Raw genomic sequence first — 19829 nt, 5'->3', positions numbered from 1 at the left:
TCCTCAAAAGCTTAATTCAGTATAGATGGCTGAGAGGAGTGCTCTATGATGTTGAATCGTTCAGCTTTTTAGGTCTTGGAAAGCCCTCTTCACAAATAGATGTTCAGAAGGGTTCACAAGAAAAGCACTGTTTTGTGCATAGAGAGTGAAAGGCTGTGTGATGGTTCAAGCAGACTGACAAGTGAACGGGCAGAAAGAGAAAGGTTTAAAAAAAGGTCTGAGTTCAAGTGCACAATAATGCCTTGAACAAGCTGGAATTAACAGGCATGTTGCTTCACCAAAGCTATTTTTACAACTCAAAAAGAAACAGACATTTGGTCTGAAGTTAGCACTATAATAAACTGGAACACTCAATATCAGCTGAACATACTTTGGACTGAAGAGTTGGTGTTAAAACCCATTCAGTCTAACCACCGAGTACACTGCAGAGGGCTGAAAGAAAAATGGGTTCCAAGAATATTCAGAGCATGTTTTCATGGTGGTGGTTCAATAAGGATCAAGGGTGCTTTTCTAGACTGGAGAACATATTCAAAACCACAAGGTTTACAGCAGTATCCTCCCCTGTCACGCAACACTGTCGGACATCCACTAGACAGAAGTTTTAATCATTTAAAGTGAACTGATTTGAATGGATATGATACCTTTGGTGTCTAGCTTTGACTGTTTTCAATAGCTGTTTTTTTAAGGAAGGAAGAAACACATCAGGAAAACAGGAGGTTACAAACCTCTGATTAATATCTCAATCATTTCTTGTCAAGAAAGATGTGAGAGAAACAAGTGGTGGATCTTTATACCTGTAAATCATACTTATCAGCCCACAATTCTCCTTTTTTCTGCCTCTCTCTTCTTTATCTTTCTCTATCAAACGTCGGTTAGAGAAGGAGCTTCCTAAAAGAAAGCTGCAGTTAGTGAAAATGGATCTATGGTTGAGGAGCAGTGGATCTATATTGGAGGAGAGGTAATAGCAGCATTAGTGTGGACTTTCTCCTGACCACCGTCTGAACGAGCTCTCCAGTCGACCCCTTTGATTAGAATTGCTCCCCGTCTCAATCCCCCTCCAGTCGGACCAGACTGAACCAGTCTGAGTCTGAACCACTGGGGGGGAGTGCTCTGGTGGGCTGCCATGTCCTCTGCACTCAGGAGACAAACAAGCCCTTAGCTGTACTTAATGCATCCAACCAAGAACATTTCAGGTGCACTCCATGAAATACTCCCTCAGTATTGCGTCTCTCTGGAGCCTGTGCTCTGTCGTTTTCTACCTGACTGATCGCAAATAAAAAGCAATGTGACATCTGGAAGTCACGATGGCTGTGCGACACCGCAGGATCTCATAGAATAGCTTCAACTTTATTTCAGTCCAAAATATAGGTTTGGCTTTTCCAACAAGTTTGCTTCAAGTCTTTGTCTTCACACTCCTTTTCTCTTCTGCCTTTTATTGTTGAGAGAAATTGCAGGAACATAATGGAATCCTGTAAAGCTTGTTTCTGTCTGCAGCCTTCCATATGTTGTTGAAGCACACCTGACAGCTGACACGCTGCATATGGTAATACAAGCCGGCATGGAAAGGAGGTTTTTTTTTTTTTTTTAATAAATGAAAAGTTAATGTCAGGGAGGCCTGTTCTGCATGACTGAACTTTTTTTTTCCTTCTCTTTTTATGATATTTTAATATAGTACATTACAGAACAGGCTGGGTTTCAGTTTTTAGTATATAAGTTTATGATTTTACTTTGGAGTCGCCGGGAAAATCTCCGCTCAGGGAAATGTGCCTGGGATCCAGCCTGAATAAAATGAAGCATTCAGGCAACGGTTAAACTTAGTTCTACATCTGTGATTCTCCCGGTGGAATTACTGACCTAATAACAGCAGGAATGTCACATTAGGTTCTCCGGGAAAAAAAAAAAAAAAAAGAAAAGAAAGAAAATGCTTTTGTTCTTGATCTTTTCACCTCTTCTCCCTCCAACTTGTACAGGCGCTCAGTCACATGCATTTAGACTCACTCACACTCTGACTGAGATCTGAAGGAGAAAGAAAGGAAACTAGCATTGAATGTGCTCGGGGGGGTGAAAAAGCACACATACACAACCTTTCCCTGGCTCCTCAACCGTGATAATTTGGCTGACAATCAATGAAAAACTGAAGTTAAGAAATGAGAAACACACTTTTGAGATAATTCCATTACAGCACAATCATTACATTGTTAATTTTACAAGACTAATTCTTCACTAACTAAACTTGAAGGGAAACAATGTCACTTTTCTTCTTACTTATGAAATGAAATGAAAATCTGACATAACTAAGGGCGAATAATAACTAATGTTCTCTACTAATTTGTACTTGTTCTACTGTCACAGGATGTGAAGCATTTCTTAATATATAGTGTGATTCTTGTCCAATCATACGAGCCAGATGGTATGTTACACAGACACATCTGAGAAGGTGCAGCTAGAAACTTTTTTGGAAACTTTCAAAAGACACTTGACAGGCGATTGGGCAAAACATCTGTCTGTCACCCTCCATCACAAGCTGACTTTGACCAATCAGATCAACAGCCAGTGGAGCTCGTTGGTGAATTGAACTCTTAATCTCTCCATCGAGGGAGGAACGATAGATGTAGTTTCCATTCTTAACAATCCATCAGTGCTGTTTTTTGCTCATCTTTCAGTGAAAAAAGAACAAAAAACAGATGCTATTACATTTATGCTAACCTCACCAGGAGCTGCCACTGTTGTTTGAAACAGTTGCCTCTCTCACTGGCCGTCATACCTAAGCCACACTGGTAGCTGCTGTCTCTAGCTGCCAGCCGCCATTGAAAGGACGATGAATAGTTTAACCAATGTGTCCGACCACGAGCACATAGCCTGAGGCCTGGTGAGGTGGATCAACCAGATCACGTGATCTCGTGAAGCCAGCTGCCTCGCAAAGTCAATTTTTGTAAGGTACAAATAGATTTTTAACATCAGAAGGGTACCGCGGTGATTCTGTATTGCACTTGCATAAACATGGAGGACTCACTAGAGATACAATTTGATTCTGAAAGCAGAAGCATTTGCACAAAGTGTCTCTTATTGATCCACGAGAGGTCGCACAGGATTTCTGGTTTAATTGAGGTTTTTTTTCTTTTTGCTACACTTTCTCTTTGCCAGTTTGCACCGTTGCTCAAGGTTAGGTGGTAGCAGGTGTTGTGGACTGTCACAGTGAGAGTGTTGTAATGTTCCCAGTGTGGTTCATTATGTGCCCCAACTGAGCTGTCAACATCAGTCAAAAGAAAAGATCCAAATATCCAGTATTTCGGCTTTTTTTTTTTTTTTTTTTACTTCCATAATAAAGACTATTTCCTAATGAAAGAGTTTGCAAGTCCACAGCACCGACTGATAGCAAACTAGCGGTTACAATAGCCAGCTACCACGAAATGAAAGCATTTCCACTTGCTGCACACTGTCTGGTGCATTTCTCCTGGATGAAACTGTTTAACACACATTATTTGAAGGAATTGAATGATCACTAGGTAGCTAGCATGAGCGCTGAGACGGACGTGGCTACAGAGACAAAAGATTGCCACCCACAGAAAGTCTAGCAGTGAATGTGTCCTGGCCGCACTGTTTGATTGACAGGCAGGCTGTGCCGAGAAGCCACATCAGTGCGCCATAAAAGAAACCATAATTGAATGAGGAAAAAAAGAATGATGATCTGACTGATTACGACTTATGGTGATCTTCTCTGCACACGGAAAAGCATCTGCCACGCTGACGCATTCTGATTAGCGTCTTGTATTTGTGTAATATTTAGAGTGAATCTGTCTGGATGTCTGCTGTGTAAAAATGCTTCAGCGGCTTTAAAACAGCCGCTACGTGACGTCTAACTGTCAGACTGAGGTCAGCCCAATGCCGTTTAAAGGCCCTGTGAAGAGTAAAGAAAAAAGCTGAAACCAGACGACACACACACACACACACACACACACACACATTTGCACACATGCTCACATCACACTCAGGAAAACGGCGCACGTATAATGCTGGATATCATTTTTTATTTGCTTTTAATTCTTTTCACATCACGTTGTCAGTTTGAGTGACAGGTGGCAGAACATTTCAGGGTCTGTCTCCTCGCTTCCACGTGAGGCTGTCAGAGTTTGACTGGGATCCACTCAGTCTGCAGGAGAGAGGCTGCTCCCAGGTGGCTCGCTGCTGTCTGCCTGTCTTGAAAGTGCTCTGCGTCTGCAGGGCAGGAGAGAAAGAGAGGGAGAGGGAGGGTGGGGGGTGGGCTGTGGTGCTGGTGGGGGATGGGGGTCCTCATGGACCTCTCCCAGCCCGGCGTCGAGAGGATTTTACACCATTTCATCTCAAAAATGGAAATGTCACGGCTCGGTACATCTCCCCAACAATTGGAATCTGGGCCAGTGGTTTATTTATTTCATTTCCTTCCATTCTTGTATAAGCAGCATCCTCCTTCATATAAATTGTTGTTGTTGTGACTTTGTCTTTGTCTGGTACTCTTCCTCTATTCCTCTCTCCATCCGTCTGCATCCCGTCTCCCCTCCCTCCCTTCTCACATAAACGCCGCATGGTCCCTGCCAACAGGTCTGGACTGATAGGGATGAGCGGTTCTGCTGCGAGATGGTGCAAGACCTAGGGTTAGCAAGGAAGGGAGGCAGGGTCAGCAGGGCGTCTGCTGGTCGAGGGGTGTCGATGTGGGGAAGGGGTCTGCAAAGAATTGGATAAGGGGATTGGATTAGGAAAAGCTTGAGACCCAGCTGGATGGAAAACAGCAAAAAAAATATGTCTGACTGTTCGTGAGAAGGAGAGGGAAGAGATTGTGAGGGAAGATGTGAGAGAGAGAGGGAGAGAAAGGAACGGGGACAGTTTGTCCTGCAGGTAAGGAAACGCTTGTGCGGTACATGGTGTAATTAGCTCCTGTGAATCACCGCGGCCTTGTGTTTTGAGTGAGTAGGATGTTTATGACTGTCACACATAATGGTAAATGAAACGTGTGAAGCCAAAGATGACCCATAATGACGGAATCTTTTTTAGTCCGTTTTGTGTGGGCTCGTCCCAAGAATTGGCGCTCTCCGAGCGCTGCAACATGAAAGAGCGATTTCACAGCTTCGAGTGGCATCGGAAAATTCTCTTTAATGTGCATTCCAATTTCATGCCCGCTGCTGGAGTTTCTGCTGGGGAGTTTTATGTCTTGCCACTGTATTTTTAAGACTGCATGTCTCAAAAAAAGTCAGTGTGTCACCAGCAGGGTCACGGGGGAACGGAAGGTTGCCGAATGTGGACGTTGAAAGCGCGTGTGTGTTGACGAGGACCTTATTGCGGTTTGAAAAGAAAACAAAACCGTTTTGCATGAGACCAAACAAGGTCACACGTAACGGGCTCATGGTCCGTCCATCTCCATTACATCCATTATCCCCTTGCACCCCCCCACCGTGTTAGAGCTCATGTGACACAATGCTGGCCTAAGTCATTAATGCAAAGCCTTTGGGAGCCATTGAGTGTTGACAGACACCAAACAGGGTTAACAACAGCCCATCTCTTACCCTGACATAACACTTACTAATGGTCTTTCTTTCCGGAGGGAGGTGCGGGTCCTGGCGGCGCGGGGGAGGGGCGGGGCTGTTATTATTCCTCAGATAATTATTGATTCCCTACTGTTTTTATTGTGTTTTTATCTTGATGGATAAGGCCCTGGAGGCCACAACTCACAGAGTTTTGGCTCAAATTTCTAATGATCGATTCTCTTTGCAGGTACTTCATCGATCGGCACACGGACCTGGAAAGGCAGTTCAACATCAACGTGGATGATGGGAAGATCACTCTGGCCAAACCGCTTGATCGGGAGACGGACATGTGGCACAACATCACAGTAACCGCCACAGAAGTCCGTAAGTAACCTCTCCTGACTCGGTTCACTCCCGCTGTGAACATCGCTCCTCATGAATTCCAATGCCCTATTTTCATAATCATCCTCCTTTTTAGACATTCATCGGCTAGCAGGTTTTACAAACTGAGAGCTGCAGGAAGACACGTTCAGTATCGTCCTCTCCTGAGCGACTTTGTGTGTCGTCTCTGTCAAAGGACTCACTGACCTGCTGCACACAGCACAGCAAACCGCCGCTTTTAATCGCTCCGACAATATGGCACAAACAATTAGCGTTTGTATCCACGGAGGCATTAAATACGTTGATTTGCTGAGTTTTGATTGAATTAAACAGCTCAGTAGTCAATTTGTGGAAGTGCAAGAACATTAAGACGTATCAAATAAACAGTTTTAAAGACATGCTCCAGAGTGGATTGCTCCAAACGCCAACATCCATTACAGATTAAAGAACATCTGCGAACCGCAAAACTCACTGACTACGTGGAAAATCTTGCCGGCAGAGCTACAAACAGCTCATACCATATGTAAGGCTTTATTTGCATACAGATTGTTTCAGGGGGGCTGTATGTTGTGATAAAGCTTAATGTACCCCTTAAAGCTATTGGAATAGAAACTGAGACAGCTTGTAACTTTTCCCCCCGTCCTCTTCTGCGCCGTCTCCCCCTCCTTTCGTCTCCGTCTCATCCTCTATCTGTCCCTTTCTTTCCCTAATCAAAGCAAATACACATTAATTGGTCAGAATAAATGAAAGCCCGAGCGCTGTCATAATGTTTTGGCCATGCAGCACAGACGAGTCCCACCATCGTAGCAGCCCGTTGGAGGAATTGAACGTGTCTCATTCAATGAACCGGCTGCCTTGTCATTTCCTGCACCCATACATTTAGAGAGCGCTTTCATGCCTGTTGGCAAAGTAACTGTGGTTCGAGATAGTGGCATCTCTGAGAACACCTAATAGGAATTTGCCAAAATAAATATGCCAGTTTTGCTATTCTTCACGGGTGGGGAGGGAAAGCCGGTGTCTGCTCTGGCGTGAAGAGGAATAGATGTGTTCCCAGTTCTATCCCGATGCCATTTGCCACCCAAACGGAGGCGTGTTCTGCTGCCTCGCACCGGTTGACATCTGACTAATCAGATTCTATTCCCTGTCTGCTGCTGGGGGAAAGTCACTTTTGTAGAGGAGGGGGAAGGAGGGGGCTCCGTCTCCGTCTGCCCTAATCCATCTATCACTGTCTATCAGACTGTCAATTTCCATGCTCCTCACTGTTTACCTCTTTTTCAACCCATCTCCTGGCCCGTACGCTGACCTGTCCACTGCTCTGTGTTAACAGTTAAGCCTCAAAGACACAGACAGCCGCCTATAAATAGCCTTAGTTCTGAAATATTCAATACATTTTTAACTGCTAACCCTGTCCATATGCTTGATAAACCCGTGTAAAGCAGAGTATCTCAGCTTGTCTGTGCTATCACATGTCTTGTTTGGGCTTTCAGGGGCTTGATTTCTGAAGCATTGATTTGTCAAGGAAACCCACATAGTTTCATCATGAGAGCTTGTAGCCAAACTACTTGTGTTGTCCATGTTCAATGGATGATATATTTGCCTGTTAGAATTCACATTTGCTTCATTTTCCTCTGTTATGATTTAATAAGCTTTCTATTTACTCTCTGAACATTTTTGGATTTGGTCAGGAAAGGAAATATAGGATTACACCTGATATACACCGAAAAACACCCAGGATAATATTATGATGACTGATGATATTGGAGAATTCATCCATTCTCAGACAGATGTAGCAACTAACCAGGACTTAAAATGAGCCAGATGGAGGTTCTTCAGTACAGAACTTGATGCCGACTGCTAAAACATGGTTAGAAAAAACAAATAAATACAATAGAGTCGGGAGCCCAAAAATAGTTTCCGGTTTTTGGGTGTATATTAAAAATAAAGAAAATACCCTATGACATTTTAATTAAAACTTAAAACAAAAAAACATAAAAGAAAAAAAATAAAGAAAAGAAAAGAAAAATAATTGAATTATTATTCATTTTCAGTTTGCTTTTATCGTGCGTGGCCACACTTCAGGAGAAGTTCAATTCACTTTAATCCTTTTAAACCAAAATGTAATAGTTGAAACTGTCATTAATATGATAAAAAAAGAAAAAAAAAAACTCATCATAAAAATGGTAAAAGAGTCTTTATTTGCTATGAACTACCATTTCCTGTCTCAGGAAAGCAGTTCTTCACATGCTGTCATTCTTCTTCCTTCTAAAGTGACAGCAGGGTTGAGCTGCATAGCCCCAAATAAATTAAATCAAACAAGAAGATTATAAAAAATGATACAAAAAAAACACACACAAGTGTCATTGGCCACATTGCTACAGACATCTCGAGCCCACATTGATTAATTAATCAATTGCTTTAAAATGTGGCATTTGCACTCCTGATTAATAAGTACAACCGTTTACGGGGACTCTCGAAAGGGACTGTCAATTACCAGTGATGAATAATTCCAATCAGTTCTAATCTAATTAAACTGCCTTTTATTGTCTTTTTAGACTTCAGTTACCAATGACTCATTAATATGCATGTATTTAACCCTCATGTTTTTATACATGACAGTGTACAGGGGGTTTTCAAAAGCACTTTGAATGGGATGTTTTTGTTTTTTTTCCTCTGCTGTTGCCTTGAATCCTGTTTTGCATCACTGCTACCAGCTGAAACGCAGATTGATGTGGCTTATCATCTGTCCCCCGATCAGCTCAGGAAATGAAGTGAGAAATGAAGATGGAAAATAAAGGAAATTAAAACTAGGTCACAGAATTTACCTGGGATTTCATGTGTAACCTTGATGTTTTTTTACCTCCAGTTTTCCATTTTGAGTGTTTTATTTATATCCATTTGTCCCCCCCTTTTTTCATCTATCTATCTATCTATCTATCTATCTATCTATCTATCTATCTATCTATCTATCTATCTATCTATCTATCTATCTATCTATCTATCAGGAAACCACAGTCAGATATCGCGGGCGATTGTGGCCATCAGAGTAATGGACATTAACGACAATGCCCCTGAATTTGCCACCGAATACGAGGCCTTCTTGTGTGAAAATGGAAAACCTGGACAGGTAAGGAAAGAAGTGGCTCATTCATCAAACCAGTGATCTATCTTCCTCTCTCTGCCTTCCTTCTCTTTCTCTCGCCTCCCCTGTAATGATTGGCCACAGTGAATTATAGCCTATTTATTTCGCTGGGAAACTACAGAGGTGGGAGTACGGTCCTTTTTCCCCGCAACGCTCCTCCCTCGACACAGTGTGCACAGAGCAAAGGGGAAATGAGAGCAGTCAGGATTGATCAGAGTGGATCATAATTCAAGACTGTCTTTCATGTCCTCCTCCAGATGGCATAATGCTTCCCCCAGCCAAAAAATCTGGACAAGTACTTAGCATTCTCCTTCTCATCAATCGACCTCATTCAGGGGACCTGCATGCATACAATAGGGAGCTTTATTGAAAGGGAGTGGAAAAACGGGGGAGCTGAAAAAAAGGGGAAGCTGTCCTGCGGGGCTAGAATTCTAATTTCCAATCAATCATAAAGACGTACAGCACGATAAGACCTATGATGACAGATTAACAGATAGAGCCAGCAGCCTGAAAGTGTGCCAGACTAGACAGGACCTCATTGATAATAATCTCAAATCCAGGAATGAATAGGGCATATATTTCATCAGGTGTGATCCAGCCAGTATTAGATTGAGGCAATCTGCGCAGGCAAAAACAGAGTAATGAATAGGCTGCCTCCTCTAATGGCTTAGAGCCCTCTCTGATTCCTCCCGTCTCTTTGCTCTCTACATAGGTGATCCAGACTGTCAGCGCTGTGGACAAAGACGACCCAATCCAGGGACACTACTTTGACTACCGTCTCGTCCCGGAGATGCTCAACAACCCCAATTTCACCATCAAAAACAACCAAGGTGAGGAACAAAAGAAATAATAGAAAAGCAACTCTTTTGTGGCAGAATGACTGAAGTTTCTCCAAATTTCTCCAATGGCTTTCCAGTCCAATATCTAACCCGCGGCGTGTTAGCCGCACTCGAGATGAAATCTGGTGGATCAGTGTAGCTCACAATTAGCAGATGTGAAATTGTCTGGACACCAGCTTCTTTTTACTCCCCAGTGCGTTTTGAGGGAAACTAAATGAATGGCATCCAAATGGCTTCTCCTGGTAGTGTTGCAGCTCAATGTAGGGTGACTTCTTTCAGAGCTGTTACCACGTGGCAGATGGTGCTAAATTTATTTGCTAAATACTCTGATTGGTTTATTTGCCGGTTTCCTCTGCATTTACCCCATTCCTTTTCTCCTGCCTCTCCTGCATAAGTGGCTCTGAACAGGCTGTGTTCATTAGGACATTGTGTAATGTTTTCAGCTCGGGGCAAAAAATCTTCATATGGTACTAGCCTTCTGTTGTGACGCAGAGGCTGCAGGCTAACTCACTGCAACCTCCGTCTGACGGAGGAAGGAGTCCATAAAAATCAGGTCATCAAATGGACTTACCATCTTTTGACAAAAATAATAACCTTCAACCACAGCACTTTAAAAGAGGGTGGAAAGAGATGCCAGCATTCACAATAATCTTTTCACACATGAAGCAAAAGATACTGACAGATCTTTTTTTTTATTTTTATTTTCTATTTTTTATCACATATATGCTCACGCAGTTGAAAGCCGAAAAATGAAGCGTTGCTTAACTGGCACAGACTCGCTGTAAAACACTCAGTGTTAATTGCAGATCTACCTCAAAGTGTAAAACATCCCTCTTCCTGAACCCTGCCCTTTTCTTAAGAGGAGCTTTAATAGTTTCTTAAGATGATGTAACAGATAAAACCCACTGGAGATGTCTCACCACTACAAGCACAGCGCCGCCTCAGTCCAAACAACAAAAAAAGCCTGTATTTTTCTCACTTGCATCGAACCAGAGTAAATATATGTTGTGCTCCAAAGCTATATATTACATTCCACATCAACCACTTGTCTGCGGTTCTGCTAATTCCGAACAGAGAAAAGAAGCCCATCGCACCATATTCTGCAGCACTTCAGTGACTATTTCTATCTGAATCGGCAGCTGTGGGAGACACTTCAGTGAAGAGCGTCAGGCTCCCGCCAGCCTCTGTGTGCTGCTTTTGTTTGCGATGATGAGTCTAATTGTAGGTGTTGAACAGTGAAGAGGTTAGAGGTTGTCCACGCTGTGGGAAATGGCTAAGGCTCTGGCCAGCAACATATCGAGCTCCGTGGAAACTCTGTGTTCAGGAGGCGGGGCCGCAGCTCTCATTCTCAGTAATCGAGACAACATGTAATCTTCATACTGCCAAAGAATTCAGTTCTGCTGGAAAGTCTTTGCAGACTCCAAGCTTAACTTTTAAATCATGTTATTATTCAATTATCCTCTTACAAATTTTAAGTTAAACTCATTAACAAAAATGGGCCCCTTGCTCAATTCAATGCAGCTTCTGTGGTGGTTGATGTTGGATAGCGATGGCTCAAACTGTGTGTGTGTGTGTGTGTGTGTGTGTGTGTGTGTGTGTGTGTGTGTGTCTGTATTAAAGTTGCTGTAAATATACATCATATTATAGAGTTAATAACAAGTAGCAATTTATTTTGAAATCACAGCATGATCCTCTGTCTTAAAGTTCTCTGTTTTTCATTAACAGTAGATATTGAATTTCCCTCTATGTGTGTTTTCTATATTAAGACAACGATGCTTGCTATTTTTTATACCCGATATCATCTGGATGGTACACAAGCATGTTTGGCCCACTTTCAGTAGAACTTCTATGTATAACTCTTGTTGGTCTTTATCTAATATTTAAGTCTGAAATACATTTCAGTCAATTCAATGTTTTGTATGTTTTCTTTAGAGATGTCACCTTGCTAAATTAAAGTGCTAATTTCCTCATTTTGATTTTTACATATTTACATTAATTCCCAGTTTCACCCACAATTTCCAGAAGTGTCCAATATCTTTTACTACTACCTCCTTAATTCCACTATAGTTATATAAGAGTGAACTATTAAACTTACCATCATTAAAAACATGTTGTTGCCGTTATTTGAAAGATTTTGTTTGAGAAAGCGTGTTATTCACATCAACAGTAATTGTGACCAGGCAGATTTGTGGTATGTCACATTCGCGGAACAGATCGGATACTGACGCAGTGACTTTATGACTCCTCTCTACTGATGCTAATGTAACACCATATTTTAGCCTGTAGCATTATGCCATAATTGTCACTTGTCGCCACAGTGGCTACTGTGGCGACAAGTGACGAATGGTGATGACAAGTGACGGATGATGAATCTTACACAGATTCATTTTAGATTATTTTTTCTGTTACAGCCTGTGGGTCTGTGATTTGCAACCAAAAAGCGAGAAATGATCCGAGCCTATGCAGTAAACTAATCTGGTTGCTGTTGGAAATAAAAAAGAGAGAGAGAGAGAGAGAGAGAAAGAAATTGCTGCCTGCATATATTTTTAATGTGAAATTATTGCGTTTTTAATACATTATTCTAAGACAGTACGCATGATTGTTCATTCACTGGTTGACAGCAACAATCACTAATAGCTTGTCAACAACCGCAACATAACACAAAAAGAGGCCCAGACACGGAACCAAAGCCCACTTTGCTGCTACAATCAAGGAGAGGTGTGTTGTGATGTAGCTGCCTTGGCCTGCTGAACGCGTTAGCAGACAAACCTCCACGAGTGGTTTTGAAGGCTAATTAGCCCTTCACCTAAAATAACAGCTTCCAAATCATTTTAATGCTGCAGTGTCTTGTCATAGTGTGAAGGCAGCCTGTCTGAGCCACTTCACTTCTATCACTTGTTTCTGCGAGTTCTGCAAATGTTTCTTCGACTTCAGAGAGAGGTTAGGATCACACTGTTACGTATGTTTACTTCAGCATACAAGTTTTCATATATACCATTCTTGTGATGTTATAAGTTTTCTTTGCAGTTAGCACCTACATAAGGTCTGACCTGGGATTTGAATTTATGACGGTGGTGTTGCACTCAGAAACTATAGGGGGCACCGAATCGCACAAAATATAATTATCTCCATAGCTTCGCTTTGTAAAACCAAACAGAACAATGTTGTCAGCTTGTATGCTACCTTTTTCAGTGCAGGTTTGCTTGTATTGCATCTTGTAGTTGCCCCACCTGGATCAGTTGTCAGTCACCAGGCCTATCTACTCACAGGCTTGAAGCCTACACAAGGACAATGGGTTCATCTCTAAAAGCGTATTTTTTCCTTATAGCAATACAGCAACAAAGACATTAAATTTGAAAGTTATTCAGATAATACATAATGTCGATATTGAGTATTTCCATCTAGTCTGAATTAGCCCTTCCAACATAACCTCCTTTGCTTCCTCCAATCATTTGGTATGACATTACTAAAAGGCATTTAAGTTGTGCTGATTTGGCGTTCATGAATGTGCTGTGTGTAGTCGTTCACATAATCTTAAGAGACTTGAGAAGTTCAGAAAGTTTCCAGTGTGTCACTTCTGCTGCCGCTGCTGTCATTTTGAACCGCCCACATATTAAGTTATTTATAGTGAAAATGTTGTTCAATTGGGGGTTTTGCTTTTGTTATGGTGATGATTAATATTTCAATGTACACTGTTCTTTCCTCAGAACCTATCAGTTGCTAGATGAAACACTTTCAATGTGCCCTAATATACAGAAGATATAATAAGATCACTGTTGTAACTGCGGTGAGTTCAACATTTTTACCTGCACAGCTGTCTTTGTCTTTGAGACTTCGCTTCTCTGTGGATGGGCTGTCGGGCAGGATATGTTTCATTCTATTTTTACATCAATAGTTTCTAGAAAACGACCTGTATATGAGGACAAGCCCTCATGGTTTGCTACACTATAGTAGATACTTGCATTTTCACTTTGCACTGCTGAATGATCCAAATGAAGTAGGACATGCTGGTGCTCACAAAGCACAGCGTATCACTTTGTGGCAGCGAGCATAAGAAAATAAATCTGAGCATATGTTCACATCAATTACAGATCGTGCAAAGCAAATAATTCTATCATGACACATTCCATCTTTTGATTAAGTTTGCTCTGTCAACGTGAATGCTTCAACATGGCCCGTCTCTCTAAAGCGTATATCATCAGCTCTATTTTCCCTCTCTCTACAGTGCAGTCCTCAAGCAGAGGCAAAGGTTAGACTATCGCAAGTCTTGTACATTTTCCATAAGATCAGCAGGAGTAGATTCTTATGGGAATGCAAGTGTTTGATAATGTGAGCGGTGGTAAGGGGACCCAGCTAATGAGCAGACAGCTTCACAGGAGTGTCATCAAAGAGCAGCTGGCACCTTTCTGGGTCGACATGTGCCATCTTCTAAGTCAGTGTCGCCTGCCGTGGTCCCTTCATTTCCTCTGCTTTCAAAGGGGGACGGCAAACGAAGGCTCGCCTTCCTTCAGCATTCCAACAATTGGACTGTTGAGAAAAAAGACTCGGTCTAAAATCCATCTACAGCAATGGAATGTGAGAGTGCTGGAAAGCCAAGTGACGATTGATGTGAAATTAGTTTACCCTCATGCTGCACTGATCTTCACACAATTTAATAATAGAACTTCAGTTTGCTGCCACTATGAATAATAATGGGTTTTTCACACATCCTCACAAAAATGCATCTCTGGCTTTACCTCTCTCTGACAGACAATTCAATCAGCGTTCTAGCCAAGCATGATACCTTCCGACGACAGAAACAGGAGATGTACTTCCTGCCAATCATTGTGACGGACAATGGGAATCCACCGATGAGCAGCACCAACACCTTGACCATCCGAGTCTGTGGGTGCAGTAAAGACGGCATCGTCCAGTCCTGCAACGTGGAGGCCTACGTCCTACCCATTGGCCTTAGTATGGGAGCTCTCATTGCCATCCTGGCCTGCATTATACTGCTGTTAGGTGAGGTATTGCTTTGTTTGCATTTTAGGTCGGGGCAATATATTGATATCATATCCTCATCATGATATGAGAGTATTGTCATAGATTTGGGATATTGTTCTATTGCACTATGGCATAATTGTTGTCTTTTCTTGGTTTTAAAGGTGCAATATGTTTGAATTGGTCAGCTGTCAAATTTATACGCAACACACCAGCATGACTGATAACTGCTAATAACTGCAGCTACCATACCTAGTTAACTTGGTAAGCTGTGCATCCAAAGGTTCAGACAGGAGCTTAGGTCCAAGAAGGGCCAAGCATGCTAACTACAGTAGATACCTCTGCAACACAATATATAGATGTCATAATGTCAAAACTGTTATTTCTTCAAATTCTGGTGATCACGTTGGTTAATTTAACTAAAATTCTTATATATTTATATTCTTATGTAGTCATATATACAGGCTGCATTACAGCTGCAATGATGTAATTGTGTTACTGTACAACTTGATCCTACATTTTCCTTCACCCACTTAGTCATTATATCAACATTACTTAAGATTTGAAGTTTCACTGTGTTAATGCGTCGGTAAAGTAACAATGGTCATCCCTTCAATATTGTTGCAAAATCAATATCAAGGTATTTGGTCAAAATGATTGTTATATTTGATTTTGTCACCTTGTCTTAGTAATTATCAAATACTTTTGAGAAGATTTCAGATGCAGCTAAAAGATATTCTGATATCATTTCGAGGCTAAACTGGTCATCTCAAAAACATTACTGACATGAAGTGGTTTAGCACAGGTGGATGAAAACATTCATAATCTGACCTGAAACGTGACAATGATCTGCTTGTCCTGACAGGAAGTCCACATGTCAAAGCTTGACCTAGACTTCTGCTTTTTGTCTTCTTTTCTCTGCGTATTTCTTTCTGACAGTAATAGTAGTCCTATTTGTGACCCTGAGGAGACATAAAAACGAGCCCCTGATCATAAAGGACGACGAAGATGTGAGGGAGAATATCATTCGTTACGATGACGAAGGAGGCGGCGAGGAGGACACGGAGGCTTTTGACATTGCAACTCTGCAGAACCCGGATGGCATCAACGGTTACCTGCCAAGGAAGGACATCAAGCCCGACCTGCAGTTCATGCCCCGGGCAGGCCAGCACTCGGGTCCGAACGGCGTAGACGTGGACGAATTCATCAACGTGCGACTCCACGAAGCAGACAATGATCCGACGGCGCCGCCTTACGACTCCATCCAGATCTATGGGTACGAGGGCCGGGGGTCCATTGCCGGCTCGCTTAGCTCACTGGAGACGGCGTCCTCAGACTCGGACCAGAACTATGACTATCTCAGAGAGTGGGGCCCGCGCTTCAGAAGACTTGGGGAGCTCTACTCTGTGGGCGAGAGTGACCGTGAGACCTGACCTTTGGTTTGTTAGAAAAAAAGACCTTTCTGATTTTCTTTTTCTGTCCACATACTTGTGTATTAAACGCTAGGGGGTTGCTGGCTTTTAGAAACCGGTGTTTAAAAATAAAAAATAAAAACAGTTAATAACAAGGGAGGCCACCTTTTTGTATTCTTCTTAGAGTGAGGTATAGCAGTCGTCATCCACTACGTCAAGCGCATTGTAATTGTTGAGCCAAACAATGTCTTTATTAGGAGATCTATGATTCTTGTGGAGTGTATCTTAGATTCCGTTGTGGAGTGTCTAGCAGTATTTTGGGTGTTAGTCATTTGCTGTGACTGCCAGTAGCAGAAAAAACCCTGGGATTGCTGGTAGTTGCCCGATGAAAGGAAGTGATAATGATGATTATCGCTGGGTTCTCTGAAGCTTGAGTGGACACCATACTCCATGTTCCATGGACAGCCAGCTGGACCTCAGAAGCTGCGCAGGGACTCTTGTTTCATGTCTCCCAAAGCCACCCAGCTGATCGGCGATCTGAAACGAAACAAAAATGAAAAAGCAATATATGGTCTACATTACAATGATGAATGTATGTATGATTTGAAAAAAAAAAAAAGCGAAAAAGACAAACAAGTATTGGCTTTAAGGTGAATTTGTTATCATTTGATATCTTCTCTGGTGGCCACGTTTATAAACTATCTAAAGCCCAGAAAGGCTTGCTTTATACAACTCTTTGTATTTACACGCTACAGGTGTGGGTCGCAAGTGTTACTAGCCTATAAAAGACTGACGTGAAGACAAAAAAGAGAAATGTAGAAACTCTGAGGCCTTCTTTTTACAGAAGCAACATTAAATACAATTGTAATCTACTGTTTTTTGACAAGAAACGTGTTGATTCTTCATTATTGTTCTATGAGTTTTTGTATTTCTGTTCTTAAATCATTATTTTCTGTGCTGACAATTTGAAGTGAGTGTGTTTAGATTATTTCACATTCAGCTGTTTTTTCAACCACTTGAACACTATTTCGTAACAGCAAAACCATATCATGAATTTACTGCAGTTGATAATATAGACTAGATGTAAGCAGGCAGACAAGAGCTCGAAGTTAGTCTAACATTACAGATATGATCTGATTAATTGGAGCTGCTGGAATGGGACGTTTCTGACATGCTAATTCTGTGTAAAATATATCTCATAATGTATAATGAGGCACAGCCAGTGAGTGTCTGAGCACAATAGTCCAATTGATACATGAGTACGTGACTCCCTCCAAACATCGAATCTCATTTAGGAAACACAGGTTGCATTAGCCCGAGAAAAATAATGACACAAATCCAGACCATGTGCATACTCTGCTTACACTGTATGATATCAATAAAAAAAGACTTGTACTGTACATAGAGTTACTGCTAACGTCATTAGCTTTCAATGAGGTGGTAGGTTTTGTCTCTGCACGTTAGCTCTTGCACATAGTAAGAATTTCAATGGCACTACAGCTGCGTGCATACTCAGTTTGTACTGATACAGTATTATGGCAGTTCTCGGTAGACTAAACAATATATATGGAATAGTCCTACATGCAGATCATATTTTCTACTGTGCTTTAATGCTTATAAATGTGTATGTTCAATTATTTACTCCCTGTACTGTAATCTAAGATACCCTGTATTGTTTCCTACTTTGTGAAATATATTTTTATAAATATTACTGAATGGGTGTGGTTTTCTCGTGCAGATCAGAGGTCACGGGCAGTCAAAAGTCGCGGTTAAGGAGCACTCACCCACATTATTACATATGAGAGTCAAGCTACTCATCATCAGGAGTACTTCTCAGCCTGTGAAAATGGTTGTATAATGTCCTCCATCGCTCTGGATGTTGCTATATAAAGTTTGAGAGAACCCTAATGATGTTATAGTGATCATCAGGGCTACTGGGCTTCAGCTTGGAGACTTTCATGTACAATGTTACACTATATAAAGACCAGTACCAGTAAATCTGAAGTTTTGGTCTGTAGATATTTAATGTAAACAATTAAATGTTTTGTAAACTATATGTTAAGCAATTGTTTTATTGTAAGGATGCAACTGATGTTTATAATATTTTGTAAATGATTCATAAAGATCTATAAAAAAAAATAATATTTGGATGACCACAATAAAGTTGCAACTTATGTTTATAAATCTTTAAAATACACCATTTTCACACAAAGGCTGTTTTCCTTTAATGTCACGCTCAGTCTGGGTAGCCAGATGTTGTACTGTTGTGTTACATGTTCCAGGTCATATTAACGTAGGCAATCTAGCCAATCATTGATCCAAATGATGAGCAACAGGAAAGACAATGAATGGTGAAAATCTGGAGGGACTTCTGGCCATATTTCAAGGTAAAACTACATATTTAGTAACCTGTTAGCTAGCATTAGCATTCGACCCCTTCCTTGCTAATATTACCATTTATTACCATCCAGGGTGTTTTATTTCCAGACTTCAATAAATGTGTCCAAGATGTGATTTCTTAGAGTTAATTTACATCTTTTATATCATGTTACACCATCAAAAGCTATCACTGAATATCTCCTTGAAAGCTGTGAACATCACAGAACAATATCCAGCAACAGAATCTGAAAGGAGGGAGCAAAACTGGGTCCTTATTAAGGACGGTATGACGATTGTGCTGAGTCTCTAAAAACCCTCATGTGTCATCGAACAGTGTGATAAAGACAAAAGCAACCCTATAAACGCTGCAATGGTACTAAATAGACGAGCTCTGGTAATATCAATGACGCATAGAGGGGGAAAGTATAACACTGATGTTGAATTTCTGCGCAATTTGAGCTGGTGACAATGTTGCATTTGTGGCTGCTGGCCGTTCGACATGCAAACACATAAAAACCTTTCATCATTAGGCAGTCATATTTGATTTTTATTTTTTTTCAAGGCACAGAGATCCGGTGCTATTCCCAAAACATCCGGGGCTATAGCGCCTAATGCCAATGTCTAACAATGAGCCTGGCCTACTGATTGTTTTTTAGTAGGGAACTATCTAAACTACTACTTCTTCCTCTTCCTCTACTACTACTACTACATTTATTTTGTCCCGTTAGGACGGCTGCAGCTAAGAAAGAAATATCTTGCCCCACACGTCCAAAATTCTTAGAACATGTTTCCCCTCGATTTTTTGTAGCAGCGGTGTTTTGAGTCGGTAGTTTTTAGAATTTCAGAATCAGAATCTAAGACATGAGAGAAGTTGACATTGCTGCTTGAAAAACATGTTCACCTCTTGAGCATTAGAGAACATTTTTACCATTATTTTCTTTATTACTATATATTTTTATGGAAACATAATCTGTTTCAGAAGTCATTGGGCCATATGACATGGAAGCTATTGAAAAAAATCTTAATTTCTGCATATTGATATTCATATAAAATAGTGGAAGAAGCAATAAAAACAATAACGATAGGTGTGTCTCATTTGTCCAGCTTACTAATACAATCTGCTGCTGGTTTGGAGTCACTGGGTCACATAACATAAAAGCTATCGAAAAAAAATGCAATTATTTTGTATTAATGTGTTTAT

At 41.3% G+C, this 19829-nt stretch overlaps 1 protein-coding gene across 3 annotated transcripts in view; it reads left to right on the top strand.

Moving 5' to 3' along the window:
* cdh8 (cadherin 8) overlaps positions 1–17960 on the top strand; it is a 102727-nt gene extending 84767 nt beyond the window's left edge. For 2 of the 3 annotated variants that reach the window (XM_030415071.1, XM_030415072.1), the window contains exons 8-12: positions 5746–5882; positions 8882–9003; positions 9731–9848; positions 14607–14858; positions 15777–17960. In XM_030415071.1, coding sequence (XP_030270931.1) covers positions 5746–5882; positions 8882–9003; positions 9731–9848; positions 14607–14858; positions 15777–16270 — 1123 coding nt within the window. In that variant the 3' untranslated portion in view covers positions 16271–17960. The remainder of the gene's footprint in view (positions 1–5745; positions 5883–8881; positions 9004–9730; positions 9849–14606; positions 14859–15776) is intronic. The other variant, XM_030415073.1, reaches the window with a different exon arrangement.
* Positions 17961–19829: the final 1869 nt, after the last annotated feature.

This window comes from Sparus aurata, chromosome 4 (assembly GCF_900880675.1).
Source record: "Sparus aurata chromosome 4, fSpaAur1.1, whole genome shotgun sequence".
Lineage (NCBI taxonomy): Eukaryota > Metazoa > Chordata > Actinopteri > Spariformes > Sparidae > Sparus > Sparus aurata.
The sequence above is the reverse complement of the archived record's forward strand: the minus strand, read 5'-3'. Positions and strand labels throughout refer to the sequence as shown.